General features: G+C 35.4%; 2 protein-coding genes across 7 annotated transcripts; one reads left to right on the top strand and one right to left on the bottom strand.

Annotated features, from left to right (window-relative positions):
- The first annotated feature begins 674 nt into the window (after positions 1-674).
- Positions 675-10,772, top strand: LOC126864202 (mediator of RNA polymerase II transcription subunit 1-like). Of its 4 annotated transcripts, none has more exons than XM_050615270.1 (9): positions 679-963; positions 1,287-1,432; positions 1,503-1,636; positions 1,718-1,856; positions 1,938-2,157; positions 2,238-2,463; positions 2,542-2,773; positions 2,847-7,040; positions 7,200-10,772. In XM_050615270.1, the coding sequence occupies exons 1-9, from the start codon at positions 933-935 to the stop codon at positions 7,248-7,250; spliced, it is 5,373 nt and encodes a 1,790-aa protein (XP_050471227.1). In that variant the 5' UTR covers positions 679-932; the 3' UTR covers positions 7,251-10,772. The 4 variants fall into 4 exon arrangements, with proteins under 4 accessions (XP_050471224.1, XP_050471227.1, XP_050471225.1 ...); XM_050615268.1 differs by having other exon boundaries at positions 679-790; positions 876-963; positions 2,847-10,772; XM_050615267.1 differs by having other exon boundaries at positions 675-963; positions 2,847-10,772.
- Positions 10,773-11,957: 1,185 nt separating this feature from the next.
- On the bottom strand, positions 11,958-19,211 carry LOC126864203 (sterol O-acyltransferase 1). 3 transcript variants are annotated; one of them, XM_050615272.1, is made up of 10 exons: positions 19,047-19,211; positions 18,299-18,563; positions 18,028-18,101; positions 17,388-17,515; positions 16,142-16,312; positions 15,480-15,628; positions 15,260-15,399; positions 14,764-14,927; positions 13,838-14,111; positions 11,958-13,433 (listed from the first exon to the last, which is right to left on the bottom strand). In XM_050615272.1, exons 2-10 carry the CDS (start codon positions 18,366-18,368, stop codon positions 13,014-13,016), a joined length of 1,590 nt encoding a protein of 529 aa, XP_050471229.1. In that variant the 5' UTR covers positions 18,369-18,563; positions 19,047-19,211; the 3' UTR covers positions 11,958-13,013. The 3 variants fall into 3 exon arrangements, with proteins under 3 accessions (XP_050471229.1, XP_050471231.1, XP_050471228.1); XM_050615274.1 differs by lacking the exon at positions 19,047-19,211 and adding an exon at positions 18,696-19,006; XM_050615271.1 differs by lacking the exon at positions 19,047-19,211 and having other exon boundaries at positions 18,299-19,006.

Below are 19,211 nucleotides of genomic sequence, written 5' to 3' on the forward strand. Positions count from 1 at the left end.
TAGAAAGGACATTTTATTCAATTCATTATTTAATTTTAATTTTTAGTATTAACATTATTTTATATTGTACTTTCAATATATAATCCTACAGTAATTAGTATTCTCTGGTACTGATTTAAATTTGTAGAATTTAATAGAAATTTTATGGTAATTAGACTCAGTTTGTTTTAATTACTTGTCAATGCATATGTACATATTTCGAGTGTACATTTACATATCTACCTGCATTAACTAGGGATATTTTTTTTCTTTCTTAGATACACCAGAAGATGTCGCTTCGTTCAACGCTTCGATATCGTTCTCAAACGCATTAAAACGTTACAGTTTGAAAATACATATTATCTGCAATATCGTTTGAATTATAAATGAAATATTTTTCATTACTTGTCAATATATTTGTCTTGTTATGATTCTAGATATACATAATATTACATGAGTATAATAATTTATATAGAAATGTATTTCATTTTACGATGTTTTAACGTTTTAATTATACGATGTATTATTATATTACATTCATATCAAATTAGGAAACAAAATTTTTTCCAAAAACATAATTAATTATTTGTTATGAATAAAGTATGAAATATTTTAATGAACATTCATTTGCTAAATGTAACTAGAGAGGGCGTAAAAGAATGAAACTTAATAAACCGTTATAGTATTCCCCCTCTTGAGGCATACTGTGGATGAAAACCACGGTGTGTACGATCGTGATGAAAACGCCTATACGAAGAAACGTATGGCTTCTAAGTATAGTTAGTATATTGTGCGTGAAGGTTAGGAGCAGGTAAGCGATCAAACGTGGGTTAGGTGAAAATAACAGCTCCTATCACAATGTAGCGTATAATAATGTTTTTGTGATATTACAATAGTAAACGTATATCGATATACGCGTAGATAAAACGTCCGTGTGATTCACCACGGAATACATGGATGTTGCGAACGGACAAAAGCCCCTCAGTGAGTGTAATTTACAATTTATTCAATGTAATTTATGAAATTTTATTTTATTTCGAAATAAATTAAATATTTTAATCCGTCGAATAAAATATTTGTATAGAAATCATTTTTAAAAATTTGAACGTTTATTAAAGCGTCGTCTTGTATTTATTCATACATATACAAAAAGTTAATTACTCTTTCAATGATATAACTACATACGATTATGGAAATTTGTTCACCTTATTTATTGAAACTAGTTTTTTTTATTTGCTATTCATTTAATATTTATTTCGTATTTTATGACGAATTACACAATTTATTGGATAAATTTTATAATTTAGGTGGGCAACCTTCTGCCACTGGTGGTTCAGGGATGGATAAGGGAAAAGAGTGGCAGATGGAATTGCTTATGGAAAAATTACGTTCCAAAGCTTCTACATTCAAACCCTTGGTGGAAACCGCCAAAAATTTACGAATGGCTATGTTGGTAAGCGACTTGTAATATTTTGACAAATTGTATTTGGGTAAACATTAATATTTTTTATTATTTTTAATAGGACAAAAGGTTTGCAATTGATAGTGCAGAGAAAAGCCAACTACAAAAATGTTTGGATACTTTGCAACATTCCATTAAAGTAACGTCTTTACAATCCATGGTAGAACGTTTGGAGAGTTTAACTAGACAATTAGGGTAAATATTTGTGAACAATCTATTTTAAGAAAACTTAAATTAGATAATTTGGTCAACATTTGTATTGTAATTGCGTTACAGCTTAAAGTTTATGATGTCTGGTCCACCAGGCACAGAATTGTTTATCTCCTCTGATATGTTCTTTTTGGAAGTTCTTTTGGAGCCATCAGGTGTAGTTAAAGATGTTAAAATTCATCACGAAGGGAAAAACGAACAGCAAGTATGGATTATTAGTTTTTGTAAGAAAATAATGTTTTAAATATATTTTATTATATAATAATTCTTAATGAAATTTTTGCAGAGCTGTGATGTATTGGTGTCTTGTTTGTCAAGAGGAGATTTCCTTGATTTTACAGTACAATTAGAAGGTTTAGCTTCAATATATCAATTAAATGCTGATAAGAAGGTAAAATGTAAAGCATTTAGTGCTTTACAGTCACTGGAGGCTGATCTGGGTATCTTAGCTCAATTGCAAACATTTATAAAAGAACCTTTTAATCTTGTTCATAAAAGCCCAGTTGGTTAGTGTCAAATCATATTTATTTTTATAAGATTAAGGAGATACAAATTTCCATGGTAAGACAATGATTTTTTATTCCAGGAATCCTTGAACGAAGAAGAGGTGGTCATGCTATGAAGCTAACATACTTTGTTTCTCCTTACGATTTAATAGATCAGGAGAATCGTACCTGTGATGCATTGAATTCGGAGGTAGTTATCAAGCGAAAGATTGGTCATTCCGTTACTGTTTGTATGGAAGGTTCGACTGCTCACAAGTTGCCTACATCTAGTATCATAACTGTAAATAGAAGTCCTACAGGAAAAAGGTTTGTAGTTTTTTACGAAATACATACATTGCATTGGTCTTAATGATCAATTTCTAATTGATAACTAATATTTTGTAGTACTCCATCATATGCTCCGTTAACTGGTACAAATTCGTCGGTATTACCCGCTTGCTTTGTATTGAAGCTCGCCAAGAAAATGCCGATGTGCATGGAACTAGTGCGTAGGATACAGAAAGTAACAGAATTAGAATGTGGAGACATATCTGCTCCCCATCCATTACTTAGTTTAATTATTCAGCATGCCAGTGAGGGACAACAGGATTGTCGGAATAACAGAGGACTTTATGTTGTATGTGAAACATTTTATGTGATATTTGATAATTAAAATCTTATGATATTTTAAACGTTACTTTCTATTACAGACTTTACCGGATCAACAGCACTGTTATTTCATGACAGAGAACAAAAATATGGAAGGTGTGTTAGTGTGTAGTATTCCTTTCACTCATCCGGCGCATGTCCCACAAATCTTGGTATACTTGCGTCAACAAGCGCTCTTTAATACGTTAATCGCTAGTTGCGTTAGACCTATGGCTCGGCAAGATCCAGAACATGCAACTATATTCGAAGTAAGCGCTTTATCATGGCAACACATATCGGTAAGTTTGGAGCATCCTTTCGAGGAGACAATGGCAACAGCAGAATTGGATTTGACGGATATCTCTGCGCTCAAGTGCAAATTGTATGGCATAAGTATAACGAACACGGAACAAACGTCAGATCTGACGGGAAAAGTTTTGCAGAAGTGTTTAAGTATACCTCTGACAATGAGAATTCTCATGAAGTCGTGGGAGAGTCGTGACTCTTTAAATGCGATGAACAATCTGAATAGCGGAAATGGAAGCTATAATGTAAATCTCGGTTCCGGAAAAGATCAAAACAGTCAGAATGGTTCCGGGATGCCCGACTTCACTAATGGAGAAACGAAAATCAAACAGGAACCTGGGTTGAATAATGGAAATGGAACAATGGGGAGGCAACAGTTGTCGCAACAGCAGCAGCAACAACAGCAACAGCAACAACAGCAGTCTTTTTTAGATGCCGGAACGGAGAATAGTATCGGGTTTCCGTCGTATTCCGGCCAATCCGATACCGCGACTACTGCTATGTTAAATCCATTACAATTGGGAGCGTTACTTGGACAGGCAAAAAACTCTATGACCAATCCAATGAATGAACGTACAAAAAAAACACGTAAAAGAAAAACCGCGGATGGTATTTGGCGAAGTCCCAAAAGAAAGGGAGACGAGAGTGCTGAAATATTATTGGAAAGTTCTAGTTCAGATTCTACGCCCCTAGGTACACCAACCGGTGGTAGAGAAAATTTAAACGAGACAAGAACGTCTACGCCAACATCAGCTACGAGCTTAACCAGTGGTTTGGATTTTTCTAATTTGGATCCAACGGATATTTTAGGAACGGATAAGAGCTCCGATTATGATATTGACAACGAGAGCGAGATAACGGAAGTTCACGATTTACAAGATGTGGAAGAATTGATCAAACGCGATCGCAAATCGAGGAAGAGAGAGGAGAAAAAGAGTCCGATTATTTTTGAAGAGAACAAAAATCTGGTGCCGCCATCCGTAAGTATAACGCCAATTTCAAGCAGTAGTTTGGGTCAGACTACGAACTATAACTCTGTACTTACGGGGATGGGTTTGGAAAGGAGGCCAGGCATTGAAATAATACCAATAGCATCGTCACCGCAAACCACTTTACCGAGCTCTATTACTATAACCCCAATAGCTGGGCCGACACAGTCGAAAAGTTTGACGGATGAACGTAGAGAACGAAAAAGTTCCAAGGGCAAGTCGACAGAGGATAAGGGGAAGTTGGAAAAAAGACGTAAGCGTAAGAGGGAGGACAGCCCTATGGGACCGCCGCCGGATAAAATACCATCTAAACAAGATCCTTTGTCGAAACCAGTTTCAGTGAGCATAAAACCGACTGAATCGCCGCCAAATTTGAGTTCACGACCGTCATCACCTGCCGCGACATTGCGAAAATTTAGTCCGTCTCCGACGCACACCAGTCCACTTGCTCTCGTAGGTAAGTCCAGTCCTACATTGAAACAGTCAACAAACAAGCCAGTGCAAAGTCCAAAGCACTCTCCGGTCTACAGCAGTAGTCCCAAACATACGCCAGTACCTGCGAGTGTGAGTCCGAAACACGGCACTTCGTCACCAAAGCACGGCAGTTCAGCGAGCACTGGTAAACCGAGTATGTCTGCGCTGAAATCTGCGGCGAATTCACCATCCAGTAAAACCACTGATTCTGGTCAATCAAAAATAAAATCTTCGTCGTCGTCGAGCAAAGACTCCAATCGAGAGAAGGAGAGAAAAACATCGTCTTTAGCCTTCGGTGGATCGAGTGGTCATCAGAGTCCGAAGACAAAGTCTTCCAGTGGTAAGTTAAAACAACTGGAATTAATTCCTAGCGGGGAAACGCAATCTACTTTGCCTAGCAGTGGAGGCAGTACACCACCATCGGGCAATTCTGAACTTGGAAAGTCAGCCATCGCTCAACAAGCGAGAAATAGAAAGGGCTCGTTGAGTGCCGTTATCGATAAGCTGAAGAACGCTCAGCATTGTACGGATGATGGTGGCAACGGTGGGACGAAGTCAGCAACTAGTGGAAGTGGTAATTCAGGCGGTCAGAAAGAAAGAAATGTTGGAAGCTCCTCGAATAAGACCGCAGAAGGAAAGTGTATTAGTAAAAATTCATCTATGGATACGAAAAATCCTGCAGAGTATATGGTAAAGCATAGTTCCGATGGAATGAAGATAACAATTAATAAAACTCGCACGAAAGATTCCAAGTCTGGTACGAATCTTAAATTGTCTTCTTCCTCGACGTCTGTCGCTACTGGAACGTCTTCGAGTTCGTCCACATCGTCGACAGCCATATCAGGTAATGGTTCTCCGAAAACGCACACTGGTTTGAAGCCAGGGGTAAGTTCCGGTCCTGCATCAAAGAAACCACCGTCTCAAACATCCCCAAAGCTATCTGGATCCTCCTCTTCCGGTTCTGGCGGTAGTAGTGGAAACAAAGCAAATCTCATAGGACAAAAGATGTTGTCTGCCTTGAAGTCTATTTCTGGGTCGAATTCTGGAAGCGGTAACGGAGCTGGAGGAATCAGTGTTGGGAGTAGCGGTAGTAGTGGATTACTTTCTAAAAATGTGATGTCATCTAAATCTTCTTCGAGTTCTCCGAAAACAGCAAGTTCCGGTGTGACGGATCTCAGTCGAAATCGTGATAAATCCCGATTATCAAAGTCTAGCGACAAAAGTATATTTCCCTCAAAAGGAATCGGGGATACTAGAAAATCAAGTCCGTCGGGATTACGAGAGGAGAGTGAGAGCGAAAGAGCGTTCAAGCTGCTGGCTGCTCACGCTTCCATGTCGAATTTATCGAATTTACCCAATTTACCGCCGCAGTTAGTCGTCGAAGGTCTCATGAAACAGCTGGATACTAAATTTCAAATACCCAAATTGTCCGCTAGAGCTAACGCAGACTCTAGCGACAAGAAATCAGAGAAACTATCCATGCTTCCCGATAGTGGGAAAACGTTGGACAATCTTGCCACAAAACAGACGTCGGAACAGGGGAAACTACAAACTTTATCGAACACGTCGAGCACCGCTTCTAAGACAGCTTCAGAGGATCAATCGAGCCAGGGTAGAAGAGACCATGTACAAACGAAACCTGACAATCTTTCCATGACAAGCGCTGCCTCGGTAATAAATCTCGGTACGGACAGCACCAGTAACCTTCTACTTCCTAGTTTATCTAGTGGAAGCTCGCACGATTTGGACGTTCCTACGAATCTCTCGATGCAGTCAACCGAGAACGAATCCCGCGACAAGGAGCCACCGATGAGTAGGACTAGCACGCAATTTCTGAGTAGCAGTTTAAATTCCACTGTTGTTGGTAAAGACGATACTAGTGGTCCGGTAATGGCCGTTCTATCCAAAGCATCTGATTCACAGCCTAATAGTAAATCCGTCTACCCCACGATGATGACGACAGGCACGATAACTAGCGGAAACGGTACAGCTACAACGAGTTCCGGTAGCGGAACCTCAGAAAGCTTGAATCTAAGTATCAAGCCAGTGGACGTTACGATGACAAAGTACAAATCCGACGAGAAGAAGCAACAACCATCGCAGCAGTCTCAGCAGCAGCAACAGCCTCAGCCACCTCCGCCGCAACAGCAACAATCTCAACAACAAACGTCACAGTCACAACAGTCTCAGCAGCAACAAATACAAACACCGCAAGTTCCGTCTTCCGGAGGATCTTCCTCTTCGTCTTCGTTGGGAACAACGGTGTCTTCGGAGGGTTCCTCGAGTACGATGAAGCCTCCTGGCACCGAGATACCCACAACGACGTCTCAAGAAGCTGCTGAAATGCTTCTGGACTTTTCTACGCCGAAGGAGGTAGCTAAGAGCCTGAACTTCACCAGTATCCCCGAGCGGGCCATGACCCAGGCAGCTTCGGTTCGCAGGAATACGCCACCACCTCCACCGCCTGCCTTTCCAGCGAGTCCTTCCGTGAGTGTGCACATCGTGAAAAGTCCTGCACCCTCGCCGAGGGTCATCCCGCCCTCGCCTCACTCCGCTTCGCCGTGCATCACCGATGACGAGTTGATGGACGAGGCGCTGGTGGGAATGGGCAAATGAAGGTTACTGAAACTGTAGATTTAATTTTAGCCGCGACTGGTACAGGGTGTCCTGAAAGGCTGGCTGACTGGCTGCTGTTGAATTAGTCGGTCCTGCTCCGCTGTGCTCCACGTTTTCGACCGTTCTTTCTCAAATATGATATCGTGGTGCACAGCCTGGAATTGTCGTCGAGTTAATTGGCGCTCCTCGAGTTTTTGAAACATTGGGTGAAGGAATGTCTTTATGAGATGATCTTTAACAATTTGGTATCTTTGTTGTATCTACCTTTTAATTTCTTTTTGGTTGCTTGATCAGTAGAAAGTAGAGATAAAGAATGAAGCTCACAGGCGAAAAATATGGTAAGATATTTCTCGTTTTTTTTATAGAGGAGCAATTTTGAAATTCAATTTCTTGACATCTAATTCTACATCAAAGCTATCTTTGTGCATTTGACTTTGAGATTAAGTATATGGATTTCTCACCATCTTGAGTGTATAAAAGTATTAATAACGTTAGTTAGTTAGTTAGTATAGACTATTATTAATTAAATTAAATTAACATAGAGTTTATATCTCTTCGAATTTATCAGGTTACGCCCTTTTTTAGTTCGTCCATATCAAAAAATTTCTTTTTAGTTATCGACTGATAAAAAAATCAGGAAATCAATAAAAGTAAAGTCATATCTTTTTTGTGTAGTCTTCAAATGCCATGGAAATATAATTGTTTTATATGTTTGGTAGTTTTTGTTCAATCTTATCTTTCACGATTTTAAGCGAAAATGTATGCGTTTGTATTTGAGTGTTTATTACTGCATGTTATTTACAAAGATATGAAAGATTATTGTATCCAAATTTAGTATTCAACATCGTTTCGTATTAATTATTAGTATTGATCGATCCTGCCCAATCTACAGTTACGGTTCTTACACTTTCCTGATGATATCCAAATAAATTTATGAAACTGGCTAATCACAATAAAGAAAACATGCTGTTTTAAGAATCAGATGTGAACAAAGCAGATCGTTCGGATCTTAGATTATTTAAATCTTTTAAATAATTAATTTTATCTAATCTGTAGGCTACGAGAGATTGAAGAACAATTTGATTTGATCGAGCCTGTTATCAATTCCAGAATTGAGTACGTGTAAAAGAAAATATCTTTTTTTACCATATTTTGTTTTCTTTAACTAGACAAATATCTTTGTAAATTAATATTCATTTACACAAACATTTTCGCTCAAATTATGTACGTTTTGTAAATTATGGAAATATTATCTCAGATCTTACGAATGTTAGAAGAATTTGTATGTTCGAAGATATATCTTCCTACGAGTTATGCGTTAAGAATTCTCAGACGAGCGCATTACTTATGTTTCTCAAAGGTTAAGTAATTGATAAATGTCAGAAGGGGACACCCTGTATATAGCAGAGAATTTTCACTTCTCCTGAAATGTCCTGCCGAATATAAATATAGTTTACGTCCCCGTATGCGAATCTCGAGCAAGTTCAATTTTCTTATCCATATGTACATATATATATATAAATATATATATAATATAACTATATGAAAGAAAGCATACAGAAAAAAAAGAAGAAGGAGAAATGAAAAAGAGAAATTGGGAGAAAGAGAAAAACAAGCGGTCCCTTTGTAAAGATACTTTACAGATATAGAAACGAAGATTTAACCAGCGTGTATATCAAAGTGATTTATTATTATAAATAAAATTCATATGCCGTGATTGACTCTAGGCTAGCAATAAAACAATTGTTTATAGATTTCTAAGAGAGAGAAAGATAGCGTGTGTGAAAAAGAGTGAACGCCGTACTAAATGATTGCGACATACGAGGAATAATATAGACAAGGACATAACGAGTTATTTTCGATAGAAATCCATGTTGGACAATATTTATAAGGGCACCATAGAATGGGCATATGGTATTAAATATATTGACAGGATATTTCTCGATTGGCGTATTTCATATATCTGGAATTTTTACTAGTCACAAAATATAAACGTTTCAAAGATAATAATAATTTTACGGAAAATTTATTTATATTTGAAATTATGGAGATATTTGAAGAAACGGAAGAATGATTGATTATATCAAATACTATGTTGTTATGGACATAAATTTTGCCCGTTTTTCATCAGAAATTTCTCAAGTTATATGGAATACACTATTTTGAAAATATCATGGATACGGAGAAATTTTGTTCGACGAGGAGCCGTGAGAAAGGTAGATTATATAGCCAATTTATCGAGTCCTTTATCTTTACCTTCCTGTTCTTGTACTTGCTTCAATTGTCCTTCCTCGTAACGGTGTCCTTCGGCAGTTTACAACGAAGAAAAGTCAGTGCTTCGATATTGCAAAAGTTGTTTCCACAGTTCAAGCAATTCTCGTTTGACAAATTGTATGAATATTTATGAAGAAGAAAAAAGAGACAGAAAAGGAAAGAAAAATAAATCAACGTTTGTTAACGAAAAATGATCTTTGTCACGTATTAACGATAAAACTTTGTATCGACAGTGAGAATTAATCGCATAGTTTCGTTTAACACGATGTTTCGTTTTCACAAAAAAAAATAAAGATATTTCAGAACGAATGGGTTTCTGACGAAAGAAAGTCACGAAGCATCGAAGGACACGTCGCGATGATGAAAATTGAGCTTGTAAACAATTTTCTGTAAACGAGTTTACAAAATTTTTACGGAATATTATTGGAATCAATACGTTTTGATTAGAATATTTTTCAAGTGTCCTCAGTGTTTCAGCTGCGTGGTGGAAAATTGTGAATCGAAGAAATAAACGGAAGGGAAGAGATAGTAGGTACCAAGTGCCAAGTAGAGGTAAAAAAGAAGAAAGGAAGAACGACAATTTTTGAGGATGGAGTTTTAATCCTTTGTGCTTTGATGCTTCCTACTATCTTCGTTTCAATATGGAATTGATTATCTCACGAAATTAATGTTTCCAAATAAACTAATTTTTATTTAATTTCCAAATCGTCAGATTTGTTTCACTTAAATTTGGCTAATAATTAATATTATTTTTCAGGATATTGTGTTTTTCAAAGGATTGAAATTCTGATCTTAAGAAAATGACGTTGTCTTTGTACAAATTAGGCAAAAATGTTTCGGTTTAAAGATTGAATAAACGTCAGATGTATCAATCTGTGTTGCATTTATTCGATGTTTGAACCAAAGATTAAAACAAGAGAACAGACACAGAAGTTATATGAATAAAGTAAGCGAGTTATATGTCTGTTGCGGATAATTAAGAGATATTAGAGAAAAAGCGAGAGTAAGAGAGAGAAGATTAGAAGTGAATTAAAATAACGACGTACAGATCATTTTCCATGTGTAAATTTAATGAAAATTGTATTTTCGAGCGGGAGTACCGTACCGTAGACAATACTTTGCTCCGATGGATAAAAGAAAAAAAAAGAAGAAGATAAGATGAGAGGAATAAAGAAATTCTTGAAGAGGAAATTGTCCGGTGCTCCCGAGGGAAAAATATGGTTTATTTTTTCAATACTCACGATGGTGTACATAGACCTAGGAGGCGTTTGCGCCGCGTAAACGGTGCTGTAATAAAATAAAAAATATACAAATACGATAACTGATAAATATTGAATTTAATTAATTCAACGTGAACGAAAGGAAGAAAGATATGAGAATGTGAAAGATGCTCAGTTAGCGACCATTTGATTATTTCTATAATTATTTATTTGAACACAGGTACAAATAATGCAATTTTGTTTTTATTATTTATCCCTCTTCTCCGAGATATTCCGAATGAAATATATCCTGGCAAAACTTACCAAATTGTGCATCAGCTGTGAAGAAGAAAAAAGAGGAGTAAGAATGCAAGCGATATAAGTTCAATTTTGAAAGTTTGAAATCTTTTATCACCTGTTTCTTCAATCTTCCACCAAAGTGTTAAACCTAATTTCATTTCGCAACACTTGTTATTAAAGTTCTTTCGGTTTAAGAACTGCAACGTTTTCGCTTTCCTTGAAAGCGAACGAATTTTCTGTTAGAAAATTGAAGATGTTACGACTGTAAAATTTCAGATGTAATTTAACGTACCGTGAAAACGTCGCGTGAAACTTGGAAGAATTTTATGGAATGTACATATGGAATATGTTTATTTCTCTATGATACACGTGCGTGAAATATGTTCCTCTGGTTCAGAATGAGTATCGGTAATGCAGTGCCGGTTAGTTTATGCTGTATGGAATATTTCGTCAGGATCAATAGTCCTGTGGTTTCAGACGATTTCTGGATCGTCCTATTTCCAGAAGGACGTGTACCTTTAAGCGAGAAACTGTGAATGTTTCGAATTTGATTGATCGGATTATGGATACATGTACTTATGTTCTGGTATTGATAGTAATCGTTGTTGTGAATATGAATAACTGGTTTTTGTAAAGAGTTTTCATTAAGGAGTTTAAGTTTAGTTGAATTGTTGAAAGAGAAGAAAACGGAAATACAAATCTGTGAAGGAGCCTCTGTATAAATATAATTGTATTAGCGCGTGCATGTACATTTAAGCATCGACCTGTATAGAGAAAAAGAAGATATATACATACAATTATAAAGTATATATATATATATATAATTATCTTTATCGACGAGTGTCTTCGAATACACGCTGAATTCTCGGGACACGTATGTAAGCCTTGATAATAAAGACTATGTCTTTTTTGGAAATTCGCGCGTTTCTTCAACTTTGGTTCTATCAGAAGTTGCTAAAGAAAAAAAAAAAAAAAAAAAAGAGGAAAGGGGAAGGAGAAAAGAGTAAATATAACATGAGAAAACAAATAAGTCGTTTATTTCATTGCTTTATGCATATACGTATACACCTCTGTCCATAACTATTTGGACTTATAATAAAATTCATAAGTATTACGTGTTTGCAGATTTCGCATGAAAATTTTACAAAGGACAATTTAACGAATCTATCATGTTACTATAATCATGTTACTGTAATTATGATATTATTCTTAGATAGTATAAATAGTATCTGTTAACAACTAAATTCTATTAAAAATTAATTGATAAATTAATATAAAATGGTTGATACCATCTAAAGATATCTGAAGATATAGAAATACCGAATTTCACAAGAAATAAACATATCAAATAGATCGTATCGTGAAGAAACAGACGGAAGAGAAACTTGTGTGAAACTTTCTTTTATCATTTCGATAATTTCACGTTAACCGTGTATGTATGTCTTCTTTTAGCTATGTTTATAATAATTTTATCGATACTATATGTTAATAAATATTATTCAATTTCGCCTAGAAATAACATCAAGATTTTAGGATAACGCAATAAATCTGTAAAAGAAATAGAAATCTATGTGAAATCCGCAAATGTGTAAATGCTCGAAAGCTTATGGATGGGAGCATTACATCATACATCTATACATTGATATCTAGCATACAAACATTACCATTCAAACATTATTATTTTTATTTTTCTAATTAAAAGATTATGATTGCTTTCTTAGTTTCAATTCCCTGGCTTTTATTCCTGGGTCATCTCTCTAAAATTGAAGAGATGGTATTTTCATATTTTTATATTCATTTTTATATTCATAAGATACAACATCTTAGATGTATATATGTATATATATATATATATCTATTAATATAGCTTTACGCAATGCTTTGTGTTTAATTTCTTCTGCTTCAGATAATTCACGATTTATCTATACTAATTTATACTGCTTCTGTTATACCGTTCTTTTAAGTCATTGAATTCAAGTCTAGAATTCAATAACCACTGGCAAACATCCTTACACAAACACTTTCACAACATATTCAGAGTGTCTATTCGAATAAAACTTAAAAAATTTGCTCATTTAAAGATACACGTCCAACTTCTGGGGATGAAAACGTCCCAGAAATCGTCTCGAACCGGAGGACAATTGATCCTGGCGAAATATTCCATGCAGTATAAGCTAACCATTACTCCATTACCTACGCTCAAGCTGAACCATAGGAAGACGTTTCCAGCAGTCTTCAATACAAACACGACCGTAAGGCCAATAACACCGAAAAGAATCAACATAACTGGATAAAAGAAATGGGTGGTGAAGCTAAGGATGTATTCGTGAATGATCGCCGAGATAGCGAAGACCGCACAAGTAGATATAGTCCTGTTTCTTGGAGTCAGGATCTCGTACATGTCCTTGTAAATGTAAGTGTATAACCAATCGTGTACCACGATGTTCCAGGTTCGATAATAAGTGCTGAAGCAGATCGAGTTCCACCAATCCTGCAATTGAAATGGTATAACATAAATTTACTGGTATTTTGTCATTGTGTTATGCGTGTATAAATAATCTATAAAGGGAGAATCCATGAATCGATGAACGTCCCATAAGAAAGTTGCGATAGATCGGAAGGAGTAGATAGATTGGAAAGAACGATGACGAAGCATCCACATGAACACGATAGATTTGATGCAACGATCTCGATGACTCAGGTAGGCTGTTAGGAAATTCGAGATGCCAGAAGCATTTAGAGTATATTGTGTGGTTTTGTGAATGGAATTTGGAGGCTGTGATGATATTTTTCTTTTTTTTTTTTGCTGACTGTTCATTGGTTTCCAGGATGTATGTGTCATGCGCTGAGATAATCTTTCATTGAGCGTGACGTCGAAGATGTTTAGAAACTTACTTTATAAAACATCTTATCTGCGAATCGTAACAGTTCAGCGGTAGCATTCATCCAACAATGCAGGAGAAGATAAAAACCGCAAACGAACATTAAAATGCCAGGCAGCATCGAGCTGAGAATATTCAGCATCACTTTTCCCACCTCGACTGGATGTTTCCCAAAATCCCGATAGTTTGGATACAACAATCGCTCGTAGAGAAGCGCAACGAAAATGATGATCGTTATTACTTCGACGAAATTGGACAGAACGATGTTCCATCGAATGCGCTTCAACCTAAACAGTGGAATATTTCATATGTTACATGTAAATGTTTATTTCAAATAATATGTCGATCTTCTTCTATACGTACTTGTCTTATTTATACATGAGATTGAAATTTAAGATTGGAGTGTGTATTTTTGATATTCAAAATTTGTTTCTCGCACGATTCTTCCATTTCTTAACAAAGTACAAAATCTAAGATTGAAATATATTTATAGAAAAGTTTATTTTCGAGCGTATCTAAATTTTTGATCGTATCTTTCGATATTTGCAATTTTTATCTCTTGTAGAGGGATAAGAAGAATCAAAACACCGATTGTTCTTTTGATAGAATAATTATCAAGTGCTCGAAATCTCCATTGAAACTGGAAAAGATCATTCAGCGACGCAGATAGTCATTTTTAAAGACATAATAATACATTTTGAAAAGCTTTCTCATATCTTAAGGCGTAATATTTGCTCGTGTCGTTTCTTGAATTTCGATTTTGACACGGCAGGATGATAGATTTAAGGAATACTTTGATTCAATATACGTAAATTTTATTGTTATAGAAAGAGAAGAAAATATTCTAGATATTTTGGAGAACGTTAAATTTCAGCTCACGTATAACAACGTATAACGATAATCATTGAATTTAAGTATAATCCTAAGTTTTCGACTTACCTAGGATATCTGTCTTGGTAAATGAGAGTTGGCGCGAACAAGAAATAGAGATACTTGGAAAAATCAGGTGGCTGTGGTGTTGGTGTATCTGAATGAGGTTTAAAGGACAAAAATTTTGGTGCGACACTTCTTATGAATGCATGAATCTTCATGACTAACCGGACCTATGAAATGCATAAGAAGGTATATTTTTATCTTGCAATTTTACGATGTAATTTAACGAGTATTAATTTATCACTAATTTACATTACAAATACCTATTCTCAATTCTCAATTGTAAAAAGATTTTTCTCCGGGAATTATAAGTATAGGAATATATTCCTTACATAAATTTTACAAAAAAATAAATTAGGCAAATGTTAGTAAATAATTGCATGATATTTTCTTTCCACTATCGATAGAAATTATTCATTCGTAATTAAATAAGATTTCGGGAAAACGATTTAACCTCGCATGATTTGATTAGTCAATGACAATTGCTATAAAATATACTTACTTGCTCCATGAGAATGATCATACTAGATGCAAAGGGCAAATCGTTGTCAAGTAAAGCTTTGGTAGGAAATATAAATAAGAAAGTCAGATATAGAATGATGCTTGCTAGCCATACGTAATCCCAAACTTTTTTGGCGAAAGCTGCAAAAAAAAAAATTTGTAAGCATCAGTAGCTCGAAGTTGATTAAAATCTGAAGATAACTGAATCGAAATTAACTTACAATTTGGCTCGTATTTGAGGCGACGAGTGGCCCAACAACAGAAAGTAGGGTATACTCCTAGAACCGATAACTTCATAAGGGTCCAAATGAGCAATACTATTGGAAATTTGGCAAAACCAGCTCGCACTGTGTCGATGCCGAGATTAGGCCTGAAAGAATAAATTATGTGGACGATCGAAGATTTTTGCATGTATTATATTCCATAGTACTTTTCTATCTTATTATTCTCAAATACATTTTATTTTATTAAGATACTTCGTCGTAACTCTGTTATGTTTCTTGGGTCACTTATCGTCTAATCGTATTTTTCTATCGTTGCTAAGAAATTGCTTAAAGTTGTGGAAAACACGATAGATAATTCGATACGTCTCACTTCTTATTTCAATCTTATGGCAAAATTTTATCTAAAACGTCAAGGTATTTTTTGCCTCATCGAAAGAAAAGTGAAATTGAGACACAAAAATTCAAAGACTCTAATAGTATCAATTAATTTCAATTTAAAGATTTCTCTTTCTATTACTTCCAATACGACGATTTTTACTGTTTACATCGAGCTCGATTTTACATAACGATCGATTCGAGTAAATATTTTCTCGAGTGTTGATTCTTTTTGGTAAAGAAATATTAAGATAAATGAGTGCAAGGAGTACGCGTGTACTTACGAGCCTATGTGACGGATATCGTACGCAGCGGTGTGTATTAAGAGAATTATCAACATTGCTACGATGGCATTATAAAGGGTACGAATATGTTTAATCTCGTACAGGTCGGTCAATAGAGAATTTCTTTGAAGAAATTGTTTGGTAGGTAACATGTTCTCCTTTGTTGGTTTCCTATAGTAAAATGACAATGAAACGATCAGTATTTAACAAATTAGATTTAACATTCAATTACTTGCGACAAAAATATCAATTGATATCAATTGATAAATTAAATTTTTTTTTTTAACGTGGATCATGAAAAAAAAAAAGAAAAGAAATGGACTGAAATTGCGAAATTATCTAATTCGCGAAAACAGCTTTGGATATGTATGTACTTAAGTTCAATGTATCTTGCTTTATATTTTTATCATGTTTTTATAGCACGTATACAAAATTATGATAGCACGAAAGAATGTCATTTTATCGTTCATGTATTGGTTCCTTTGCTTATTAATCTTTACAAACACAGTATACAATTCTTTTCTTTCTTCTCTCTAATATAATGTAGCTTCGTTTTTAGCTTTCTGACCGCAATATTATTCTTTATAATTTTACTATTGTTATTAGTTTTTGAACGTTGTACATATACATATGTTGTGTACAAACAATAGAATACACTAAAGTTTGTCGAATCAGGTCAAAGCAGTCAAACGCGTGGTCAAATCTTTGTTTCACAGTTAAACGTTGGCGTGAATTATTTACTCGAAAATTGCCACCTATATCTTCCAAGAGAAAAATTGTTCTCCTTTCTTTGCCATTGTCAGTTGGCTACCATAGTGTTGTACTCGTATGAACCATGGACAAATAAATAATTTTGGATGCAATTTAAACGAAATATGAAATTGAAATTTTCGTTCCGAATCTAAAAAAACGGATATGAAATGAATCTTTTGACTTCAAGGGGTTAAATTCCTTTTTTCTACGTTCAAGAATTCTTTTTCGAAAAAATATTTGATATTTTCTTAATTTTGATTAAATACAGCGAAGCAATCGGTTTAATTAACTTGCGATAATGCACAGGAGCAATATAATTTGTCAATTTAAAAAATAATTGATATCGAATAGTTGCTCCTGAAGGATGGAAGTGAAGCATAAGGAAAAGTCGCATATATGTATAAAATCGGCAGCGAATGCAATAGTGTAAGTCGAAAGTAATGTGAGCATAGAAGAGTGTAATATCAAGGTTTAAGTGCGATTATGCAATTACGTTCTGTTAGAGTATTTCTCGGACTCCGTTAGATCTTTCAACTCCGTTGAATTGAATCTGCTCATTATTTCCGATATCATATCGTTCATTTGGCTGTTAATGATCTCCAAAATGTCTTGCCTAATTTCCTGTAGAAAAAAAGATAATTATATTTTATTACCGCCTTTAACAAGTTTATTTTATAAAGTCAATTTTAACTTTTAACAAGCCCATAGCGTCCAGTAATCGATCAATGCGCCCGTATAATAACGTTTCCAATTTATCCTTTAGTGCTTTTACAATCATCGTGTAATCGTACGCTTTCATTATTAATTAATTTCACTTAATCGAATCAAACGAATCAGTGGTAATGAACATACGCAAATTTACAATTTCCTGTATTTTACAATAGTTCCAAAAATTAATTAGATCGATCGTGTATGTGTTTGATCAATTACTTAAACAAAGAATTAATTATATTTATTAGATTCCTCTATTAAAATTAAACGAGTTTGTGAATTAGCAAGATACGAACATCTGGCGTTACCATCTGTTCTCGAATTTTATTGGATTCTATTAAGAAGACAACATTCAGATGAATTAATATAAATCGATTATACTATACGCGAATTATTATAAATTACAGTTTGATTTTTCACACCTGCATTTGTCCTTGCACTTCATTGATAATTATATCACGCACTGCACGTTGCTTGAATTTGATGGACTCCATGTCTGCAATAAAGTAATAAAAACATACAATGCTTGCAAGATATTCAAAACTTCGCTTTAATCGTACTCTCATCTGTCAATTGCAATTATTTGCCTGTCGTTTTAAAGAAATTTTCGAAAAGTACGTATCTGTATCGAGTACAATCTCCTCTTTAAAGGTAATAATGTCAATATCGCTATAAAATCAATTCAGCACGTACTTTGTGTCTTCGGATCCTCCTGCGTCTCACTGGTATTCTCACTGATATTCTTACTGGTAACGTGTTCCATTATAGTTCGTTATTCGTTTTCCCTTATCTGCGATTCAACGATTCATTATTTTATATTCAATGAACCTCGGAGGACCTCGATACCGGTCAGGTTTCACAAAAATGCCATATGGTTGGCAATTCACCCCGGAAATATTGAAATAATCTGCGCCAAGTATCCCGAGATCTGTACAGATATCGCTAAATCGTGACAAACCTGTGGACCAACCAAGTGAATATTACTGAAATCGTAGGCACTCGATCCGAAGGAAATAATATTTTGCTTGATGTTGTGAATTAATTTATTGTTCGTAGAGCTTCGAAGACGAGTTGATTCAAAAACACATACGACGATTCGAACAGCTAATATGCCTAATGGCCACTTCAACGGCAATGATGTTTAAAAAACAGATCGATTTCGAGATGTCGATGATAGAAAAAGAAATCGTTTCGGAAACGTCGACGATTTAAAATCAGTTCGAGCACTGTGATAATTCGAATCCATTCAATTTGCTCTCTTTAACCGATAACCGACTTAGCCGATTTTCACGACTGAAAAGGTTCGAAAACGAATCGACTGAACGACGTTAGAAGTTAGGGAAGCGTTTACACTATACGAGGCGCAAACCGCTACTGATTCATCGGCCGGATCGGGAAGAGCACAAGCATATAGAACGTACAAGAATACAGGCGACCGTACCAACGATTATCGAATTTTTCAGCTGATCGCGTGGCAGTAGAATCACCCGCGTTTCTTTCGTCTAGGCGTCGATATCGTCCTTTCATTCTTCGTCGAGTACACGCGCACTCGTCACTCGTTTCTATGTCCTCGTCTCTTCTGATTAAGTAATTGCAATAGCGGTTT

This window comes from Bombus huntii, chromosome 3 (assembly GCF_024542735.1).
Source record: "Bombus huntii isolate Logan2020A chromosome 3, iyBomHunt1.1, whole genome shotgun sequence".
NCBI classification, from domain to species: domain Eukaryota; kingdom Metazoa; phylum Arthropoda; class Insecta; order Hymenoptera; family Apidae; genus Bombus; species Bombus huntii.